Source organism: Cebidichthys violaceus, unplaced genomic scaffold, assembly GCF_023349555.1.
Source record: "Cebidichthys violaceus isolate CVI_PGR_0920_01 unplaced genomic scaffold, fCebVio1.0.p SCAF_3, whole genome shotgun sequence".
Lineage (NCBI taxonomy): Eukaryota > Metazoa > Chordata > Actinopteri > Perciformes > Stichaeidae > Cebidichthys > Cebidichthys violaceus.
Genome location: NW_027176483.1, coordinates 20,767,217 through 20,777,646, shown reverse-complemented (window position 1 = coordinate 20,777,646; position 10,430 = coordinate 20,767,217). Strand labels below are relative to the sequence as shown.

General features: G+C 46.2%; 1 protein-coding gene across 2 annotated transcripts in view; it reads left to right on the top strand.

Annotated features, from left to right (window-relative positions):
* Positions 1-10,430, top strand: part of kiaa1549la (KIAA1549-like a) — an 86,449-nt gene that overhangs the window by 43,658 nt on the left and 32,361 nt on the right. For both annotated transcript variants that reach the window (XM_068723018.1, XM_068723017.1), the window contains exons 7-10: positions 492-660; positions 6,195-6,254; positions 6,953-7,113; positions 9,394-9,565. In XM_068723018.1, the coding sequence (XP_068579119.1) occupies positions 492-660; positions 6,195-6,254; positions 6,953-7,113; positions 9,394-9,565 (562 nt within the window). The remainder of the gene's footprint in view (positions 1-491; positions 661-6,194; positions 6,255-6,952; positions 7,114-9,393; positions 9,566-10,430) is intronic.

Genomic DNA, 10,430 nt, shown 5'->3' with positions numbered 1-10,430 from the left:
TCTCCTACGGCTCCCTTTCATGTTTTAAACCCTCTCAGTTGCTCTCCGCCCCCTTTGTTCCCAGCTCCTTTTCTCATTTTCGGTCTCTTTCTCTCTGCGATCGTCGAGGTGCTCTCCTGACTGCAGGATGATACGTGCGCACACCGTCACGATCACGAAGTGGGTCTGGGCAAGCGGAGGCCGATATAGGCTCCATTCATAATTAATCCTCTGAAATATTAACGCTGGTGGAGAAATGCGATGGGAGGTCCTTGTGTCCGCTTTACTCGGGTGACGTGCGGGTCTTATTATAGAAAGACAGAGGAAACACATTGTCACAGTGTCTCTGGAGCGCCGGTATGCATTCTTTATGGGGCGACTTAGATGTTTGGTATGATACCGTTAGATTCTTCTCTATGAATGTTTTAATTATAAATCTGCAACCTGTTTATGTGCTTGCCATAAATAAAGAATTGAATAATCATTCCAAGAAATGATGCGTTCACCCTCAGATCCAGAGCGTGTCCCAGGAGCCGGGCTCTCCGTCCGTCTCGCTGGTGTACGTGGTGAAGAACCAGGACGCCATTCTCAACGGGACGATCTCCAGCGGCCTCCTCAACCAGCTGACCGCGGAGCTGGTGGGATACTTCCTGTTCTACCCGCCCATGGTCATCGCCGAGCGTAAGTGAACTCAGGACCCTGTGGTCCTCAGGCGGAGAGCTGGAGAGCGAGGCCGTGTCCTCATGAAACATTTGCAACTCCTAGTTTTGAATATTTTAAATCCTGTAACGTCTACATCCGTGGTTTGACGGCTTACAGCATTTCTACGTTTCTTTGTGTGTTTCTGCAACAACTGCTGATCGGTGAAACAGCGGGAATGTGCATCACGTCGCCCGCCTGCTGCTTGTCCGCGAAAACGGACAAAACAGAAACGGGCGCCCACTCACAAAACCATTGCTCCGTAGCACAACACGTGGTGAAAGAATCCGCCTACACCCCAATAAATGCCCCGGGAATTGAGATTTCTTTGGGACTATATTCTACCAAACTTACTGTCCCTTCTGGAAATGTTTTGGATTGTCTAATGCAGACTTTATTTCTGCAAAGACACGCTTCTCCAACCCCCTCCTCGCTCCAAACTCCTCAAATATCGCCCGTCGGCGCCTGATGTCAACGCACCTTTTAGCGTCTGTCTGAGACGCACCGGGCTTTCTCCTAGCTCCAGTGTGAACCGCTATTAGACGGTCAGACCAACTGGCGGCGAGTGATAAAAACAGAGAGGCAACCCAGGAGGCCGAGTCCCCGAGTGAAACCGAATCAACGTCGTTGACAAATCCTCCGCCTTCCCTTATTCTAGGCGACAAACAAACTTATTTGAACCCAAACGAGAAAGCGGTTTTGTTAGACACTGTATGCATGTAACGATATGTTTGAACCAGGAACCGTAGAGCGTCACAGTTTAAAGGGTAGCTGATCAGTCCTGATCAAGGATTCAGGACTCACTAAAAACGTCCCATTTACTTCCATTGTATTGGTGTGGAGGTATACATTTATCATTACTACCACTAAGTAGTAATGATAAAATGAGCTTTTTGACATTTTTGTGAATTGACCCTTTATTAAAGCTTGGACCTCCAATTCACTTGATAGCACATTAGTACGGTTAATACCAGTGAACGTGCCTTTTGTTGTATTTAATTCTACGTTGAATCCAAACAGGACAGTGAAAGGTCACAAATACTATAATATGCAAATTAGCAAGCGAGTGATGTTTTGAGCCGCCAGCAGCTAAATGAGTTGGCTCTGCTGCTCATGAACATGTCCTCTCGCTCTCTCGCTCTCTCTCTCTCTCTCTCTCTCTCTCTCTCTCTCTCTCTCTCTCTCTCTCTCTCTCTCTTTCTCTCTCTGTCTCTCTCTCTCTCTCGCTCTCTCTCTCTCTCTCTCTCTCTCTCTCTTTCTCTCTCTGTCTCTCTCTCTCTCTCTTTCTCTCTCTGTCTCTCTCTCTCTCTCTCTCTCTCTCTGTCTCTGTCTCTCTCTCGCTCTCTCTCTCTCTCTCTTTCTCTCTCTGTCTCTCTCCCTCTCCCTCTTTCTCTCTCTCCCTCTCTCCCTCTTTCTCTCTCTCTCTCTCTCTCTCTCTCTCTCTCTCTCTCTCTCTCTCTCTCTCTCTCTGTCTCTCCCGTTTCTGAGTGGTCGCTCTGCTCTTACGGAGGGACTTGGCCGGCATTGTCTAACCCGCGATTAATGGTGCGCGGCCAACACATTAAAGTTCAGTCAGAGAGCCTGATACTCATTCACTTGATGTACCTCCAAGCCATCTTTTTTCTCAGAGGCGCTGCCGGGCAATTACGACGCTGCTGTAATTATTCACAGAGGGCTGTAAGAGGCGCGTGGCGCTGACAGATGCAATGTGTGGCGCAAAATAACCTAATAAGCTTTTTGCAGCTTTTGCATCATACCTTTCTTCTATAAGGTACAGGCCCCACTAGCAGACTTGGGTGTGCTGATGTACATCTTTTTTTTTTAAACCACTAAATGTGCCAAGGAAGTGTTATCAGGGCCATATTTATTCTGTTTTAGTCCTGAAAAGGCTCCCCAGACAGAGATTGGAGGTACGTGGGATGGAGGATTTACAATATTGACACAAAGGATGTTGTTTAGCTGAAGAGGGGACCTGAACCTGACCGGGCGAGTCTCACAAGGCCACTGCTGCAGTTTGTTCTCTAACCGTAGAGCTGGCTCAGAGTAATGACAACCACTGAGTCCACCGCAGAGCCATGCATGATTCATGACTCAGCGTGTGTTTGACCTGGGGGGGGGGATTCAAGATTACTCTATACTGTGTAACGTAAAGAAGGAAAGGCATCATGGCCTCCAGACGGAATAGAGTGAGCTCAGATTTCAACCCTCTCTCCTACAAAACACATTCATATTCTACTCATGTGTTTTCCCCCACACACACATGTAGGAGGAAAAAACGGTTGTAAAAATGGATTAACGTCACTGTAATCCATTTGCTGCATAACAGTTGATGGTGCAAGGCGGTTGGTCGGGGTGCAAAGAACTGGACTTTGACACTGAACACTGGGATCCTGCTAGCGCTCATTTAAAGCAGCTGTAATCATTTTTTTTTATCATCATCCTTGTTATAGCAGTAGCAGTTTAGTGTATATATATATATATATATATATATACATATGTATATATATATATACACAGCCACTATATGCATCCGGCCCAGAACCAAGCCAGACATTCTCCTCAGGAGCTGGTGGAGACCAAAAACTAGATCAAAAGTAATCAGGTTGACATTCTAAAATAGAGTTGATAATGCACATTCGGTGCACATGGATGTTGTTTTGTACTTTATGTTGGAAACATGTTGGTGGGTTGAGTTTAATGAGTAAAGAAAGTAATTCCTGTCTCAAGCATGGAGACACACAGCAGTACACACGGTGGTGAGACTACAGACGAGCTCCTTTCGTCTTCCACTCCGGCCTCCGACGCCATCTGTGAGCTTTCAAAAGGGCGAACAGCTGTACGGCTCCTACCGTGTCAATCGTGCCGCAGGCGGTCTGTTGTCCACGCCCCCCCCCCCCCCACCCCACCCCCGAATGAGCTAATTTTATCCCGGTGAGATTAGATTAGTATCTATTTGCGCCTGCTCTCAGCACCCAACGGGCTGAAACATCACACGGCCACATCCAAACCCACTCAAAAGCATTTATTATTTATTACTAAAGGTGAAACTGATGACAGAATAAGACACGTGTGGATATTGATCTTCACATGCAGAGGACTCGATGTCGACTGCATGTGACCATTTAACTGGAGGGCACTGTGTGCCGAACACATGACGTTTACATTACAGTCATTTATCCAAAGCGACTTACATGTCGGTATCTATCTACACACTGTAGACAGGTTAAGGGTTAAGTGTCTTGCTCAAGGACACATTGACGTGAGACTGGCAGAGCAGGAGATCGAACCGACGACCCTCTGATTGAAAGGCGGCCCTGCTCTCCACTTAGCCACGGTCATCCCCGCTCTCTACCAGAGAATAAACGGTACAGCTGCAGCCCTCCTACCCACTTCCTGTCCAACAATAGAGCTAATTTATACGCTGCAAAAAGGTAAAGCTAACGTAACTTTTTTTATTTTAAGATTGGCATCGTCCATAACAATGAATTAGCGTGACGCTTAGTGCCACACACGGGTTAGGGAAGTCAGGAAGTACTGAAATAATTTATTGTTGCTTTGTTGACAGAAAGACACATAACACCAGCCTCGTGCTTCTCCTTTTTCTTTTGATTATTACTCGATTTGATCTGTTCCCTCCCCCACCGCCGCGGCGTCAATGAAATGAGCGTGCTGGATTTCGTCGGCACGTTGAGCTGGTTCTGAACCCTCAGCGCCAAGCGCTTGCGTGAGCTCGTTGTCGGAGGAGAGCTCGGTGAATGTAAATGTGCATCGGCATCGGGGGAAGGCTCGAGCAGAAGCGCTCCAGCAGCGACACCGCCGCTGCGCCGCCGATCGACTCGGGCCGAAAACACAACTCTGGGCCAGACGGCCAGCTCGAAGGAGTTAGGCAGGGGGGGGGGGGAGAGAGAGAGAGAGAGAGAGAGAGAGAGAGAGAGAGAGAGAGAGAGGAGAGAGAGGCTGATGGACTGAGGGGGGCATGATGGGTGGATAAAGACAGAAGGAGACAGTCGGTCAGACGTAAAAGGAAACGAATGGAATAGGCTGACAGGTGAACAGGTAAACAGGTGCAGAAGCACGCAGGCGGAGAGAAAGATGGAGAGGGGAAGTAGACAGTGAGAGGTAAGAACATAGACGTCACAATGCAACCTGACAAGGACCCCCCCCCCCACACACACACACACACACACACACACACACACACACACACACACACACAAACAAACTGCATTAACACGGCGTCGATGGATCCCGAAAACACTTTTAATGAACAAATCATGATAAATAATACATACATATAAATCAACAAATAGCTTGATGTATTCAAATTAAAAGTATATTTAGTACATTATTATGTTTTCATGTGGATGCCATCAAATAGAAAATGAGAATAAAGTAAAGACTAACATATATACTGTATATATATTTATATTCTATCTGTCACATCCTGAATGTCTCAACATAACAGGAACTACTACCTGAGGAAATCGTTTTTCAAACTGCGTTCAAATATTTAGATATCATTCATGTGGAAACCCGTCGGCATTAGCGCCAGAGGAGGAGGTGACCAGCCGGCTGAGAGCGAGAGCGTTTGGGACGAGAAGAGACGAGTCGAACTGTCCCTCACGGTCCGTTCTGTGGTTGTGTCTCTTTAGGACAATGATGTCTTTGTTAAAGTCTGACACACACACACACACACCTGTCATAAGGTGTCACTTGAACTCCAGGCTTAGAATGACTGTGGTCTGCAGAGACACAGATGTGAGGGAAACGGATTTGCCGAACGGATGAGCTTCTTTTCCGACGCTGCGTTTCGTACCACAGGAGTTGTAGCGCTTTGACATCGGAAGGTCGGTTTGCCGTCACATTTGTGGTTAATTAAGGTTATTTTCAAATGTGAGACATAACTGGGCGGATATGTTAAGTGTTTGCTAATTATGTGGATATGTGAAGGTGGTTCAGAGTGGCTAACCGGTTCTGACATTTTAAAGAATGTGTGTGCCTTCGTATTTTGATTAAAACAAGATGAATTGACTTTGCTTAAAGCTACTGGGGAGACCTTGACTATTTCCATCCAGTTATTCTTAATTCTTGTGGTCAGATTCCGTACGATGTCAGACGAAAACATGCAGATTCACTAGAAACATGTGCTTTGCTGGGCTCGAGAACCAGAACCAGGACCGGGACTGATCGGGGCAGACTGTCACACCCTGCTGCAGTAGAATGAAAGGGTCTGAAGAGACTCTGGTGCTCTGAAGCACTGCTGACAAAATCAACACGTAGCAGCTTTAAATGCTTTTATTTTAAAAAATTGTGTTTTCTGCAAAAAAACGCTAACTTTCTCTGTCTCTCTCTCTCCCTCCCTCTCTTTCTCTCTCTCTCTCTCGCTCTCTCTCCCTCTCTCTCCCTCTCTCCCTCTCTCCCTCTTTGTCTCTCCCTCTCTCTCTCTCTCCCTGTCTCCCTCTCTCTCTCTCCCTCTCCCCCCCCCCCTCTCTCTCTCTCCCTCTCTCCCTCTCCAGCCCTTGAATACCATAACCTTAACACATCGATGGCGACCAAGAACTATTGGGTGATAACAGGTAAATAACTCTTGCACACACACACACACACACACACACACACACACACACACACACACACACACACACACACACACACACACACACACACACACACAAGTGCTACTGGGTGATCAGCGGTAATCAAGAGCCGCATTGATCGGACAAAACAGCAGTTAGCCCTGGCGCCCGTTGTTGTGCAATTCAGCAGAATAGTATCGGCTCTCATTTTCCTCCCCTGTCCTAACAAAGCCAGCCCCCCCACCCACTCCCCCCCCCCCCACCCCCACCCACTCCCTCTCTTGTGCTCTCTGAGTCCAGAGTGTCTGGAGCTGTTCTGTTCCTGGGAAAACCTATTGATGTATAATTCACGGCTTCCTGACTGGGGCAGAGGGAGAGATCACTTCACATCACATCACGGCCGGGTGTGAATGATGCTGAACTGTGTGTGTGTGTGTGTGTGTGTGTGTGTGTGTGTGTGTGTGTGTGTGTGTGTGTGTGTGTGTGTGTGTCGCTGCAGCTGTAATAGAGGTTTCTGGGCATCTTTTAAATGGAAGGGAACATCATCTAGTCCTCTCTAATATTCTAATCTCCCGTCTATTGTTTATCCCTCCTCCCTTGTTCTCCTCGATATCAATGCCTCCCTTTTGATATCATCTCCTCGTCTCCTCTTTCCCTGCTCCCTTCGCTCCGTCTCCCCCTCTCGTCTCTCCTCACAGTGATCCAAGACGTGGAGAGCTCCTCGCTGGAGGCCAACTACCAGAGCTTCGCCAGTCTGATGGAGCAGCGGCTGGCTGAGCTCTTCCTGGTAGCCGGCAGGCAGGGCCCTCGGACGGCGCGGCCTCGGCGGGCCACCAGCGTGGGGAGCTACACCGTCCAGGTGAATGGGAGCGTGGGTTCTCGTGCGCCACTGTGCGCCTTAGTGGCAGAGGCGGGATTGCGTTTGTAGAACTAGTTTGTACCTTTCCAAGTGACCACATCCTTGTCAACTAAATTATTATTAAACAGTTTTTACCTCTGCAAGTTTTATGATTAGGATTAAATGCTAATCTCAGCGGGGCAATGTGCTCGAAATGGTGACGTCAACATGCTGCATGAGCATGTTGACGTCACCAGCAGAGGTGCAAACCTCTTCATGTCTACATTGCATGCTAATAGCCTTCCCATACGTTTATTACATAAAGTCAGCAACATACATCCCCGTATCATTTCAACAGTATTTAACTCAAACTTGTACGGCGCTTGTATGGGAAACAAATAGATTACCATGAATACAATAAGTCCTAGCACAATGAACTCAAGGCCTACATTTCATGTAAAATAAAATAAGAATACAATCTGGATCAAATCAATAAAAAGTTCCTCTTTTAGAAAAAGTGCAAACAGAAGTTTGAGCAGTTTCTCTCTTTTTTGTACATATTGACATTTCTTTCTTCTTCATTTTTTAGAGATAGTAGTTTATATCATGGCCTGAACAAAGAAAAGCCCATTGGTGAGCCTAGAATCCATCCATAGCCTGGACTAATAAAACAATGCTCTGTCTCATTCCGGGTTCGGATAGAACCGTCGCTCCCTAGGGGTCCGAACCGCGACCCGTCAATTGGTAATGCCTTATCTAGTAGATGTGGAGATTTCATTGGACGACTAAGAACTTTGAGCCGCTGGTTCTAAGTCATAGGAACACCGGGTCAGTAGGATTCTTCCACCGAGGACACTAAATGTCTGCAACGTCATGGCGGTCCATCCAATACGTATCGACATGTTTCAGTCTTCAACAGAAACATACAGTCACATACAGTCAGTGCTGCTGGCTGGGCTCCTGGTTCTACATGTGCTTAGTGAGGACAGTCAGTAGTCGGGTTCAACGGGACTATTGGCTGGACGGCTCCACGTTCAGCACCCTGGACAGCACCGTGTTGTGAGCAGGGACAGTTTAGAATTTCAATTTGGATTCTTTTCTCCACCAAGGTTCAAACCAAGGTTTGTTTGTCACTATCAGAGGCAGCCTCTTGCACTTTACAAGCCTTCTAGTTATATCGGTGATCGCTGAAGAGTGGTCCGAAACACAACCTAGAGAGAGAATGAAAGCCGAAACCAATAACTGATCAACAGATAAGTCGTTCTGAATTTTTCTTCACGTTAACGGTTTTAATTCTTATGTTTTAGTAAACTGAATATCGGTCGAACAAAACAAAACAAATCGATGTAATGCCATCACGTTGGACTTCATGGGTTGTCATGTACATGTTTCATCTAAAGACCAAACAATGAATCAATTTATTAAGAAAATATTCCGCAGATGAATCGATACAGAACACGATCACTAGTTGCTCATAACATGTCAGACTGTCCCTGCTTTGCCGCACAAACATAAGAAATGAATGAATGAATTAATGATGACGAGACAAAAAGGTTTTTTAATACATGCTAAACAGATCTTAAGATTAGATTTTCATCGTTTATTAAATAAAACCATGTAAAATGATAGTAACGTGAAATGTTTGTAGTGTTCTTATTAAGGATAAGCCAGTGTTGGCATTAGATTGGGTTCGTACTGAGGGGTGAAGATTAGGGATTGAAGTAAGGCACTGATGAGCACAGAAGCACACAGGTGTGTGATTATGTTATTGATGCTATTATTTCCCTCCGTGTTCCATATTGAGCAAATTAAGACGAGGACTGACTCTTCCCGGGCGTTATGCCTCACACACCCTCGAGGCTTCATCACAGATGACCAGTTTTATTGCTGCAGAAATGAAGGAGAGGAGGGGGGGGGGGATCATCCATCCATTTAATATCACACATCCTTTCTTTTTATGACAAAATCAAATTACCAGACTTGATTAAACCGTGTTCGTCAAAATTAAAAAAAAAAAAAAAAAAAACGTTTGATGTACGATGAAAGGAAATTGAGATTTCAAGTGACTCAGTTATTCTCGAGTGTCTTCCCCAAGTGCAGTTATCTCGCAGCAAATGGTTCGTCACGATCAAAGCGGCCGAGCCGATCCAGAATGTTGATTGGACCGATGTAGATTTCTTTGCATCTGTTGGTGCTGCTGAGATAAAGGGTCGTGTATGTCATCGGTCTGGCTGTAGATGAAACGTTGCACATGCACATTATCGGCCCGAGACGTTGGACAATCAGTCTGTCCTCTTCCAGATGGTGAGCATGCGTCGGCTGCCCGGTCCCAAGAACCCGGCGGAGATGACCTACTACGCCCAGCTGAACGGGGCACCCGTCACTGGATCCGCCGCCGCCAAGACCCTCAGCAGTCTGGACTCCCAGACCATGGCTCTGACACTGGGATACTTCGTGCAAGTGCAGGCCGAACGTAAGCTTGTCATCTTGCTGTGCGGTCTTCCGTCACATTGTTATGTGTCATATGTGTAAAGGACCAAGCAAGTCAGGCACAAGAGACGGCGATGCCGTTGAATTGTGCCACGAAACACGTGGTGTTTGTCAAGAAAGCCTCATTTTAGCGTAAAACCGTTGAAATATAAGTCTGTGAAAATACATAGTTAGAAAGATTACACACCAAAACGTCGGGTAAGTGACGACTCTCTCTCTCCAACAATGGGTCTTGCTCGTTCTGTTGCTTCCCGGCTTATTAAAAGTCGCTCGATAGAACACATCTGGTAAGATAACGGTACATTTGTGCGTGGAGCATAGCTATGCTAACTAGCAAGCTAGCGAGCCGAGGTAACGGCCGATGTTTGGTGACGTACAATGTGCAAGCAGTTCGACTTCGACAATCGATTGAGAAATCATTGAAATTGAAAAGAAAGCTTATTCTCGCAGTCGACTACCGTACATATCCAAAACAAAGTCTCATGGAGGACCTCTCTATACACAAATGAAAACACAGTTATGGATATGATATTTGCAGTCTCGGTTCTTTGGTTTGCCATTTCTTTGAGCCTCAAACGGAGCTGCTCCCTCTGGTCTTCATGCGATGCTAAACTGACCTGCTGGCGGCTGCGTTTCCATATTTCTGTACAGATGTGTGTGAGGCGTCAATCTCCTCATTCTGTTAACAAAACAGCATACAAGCATAGGTCCCAAAATGTTGTACTATTCCTTTAAATCCAAGTCTTTTTCGTCTCAATTATTCATCGTGTTTTTAAAATAAATGCATTCTTTATTGACATTGAAATTCAACATCAAAATATGCACATGTTCTATCCCCATTTGTTCAT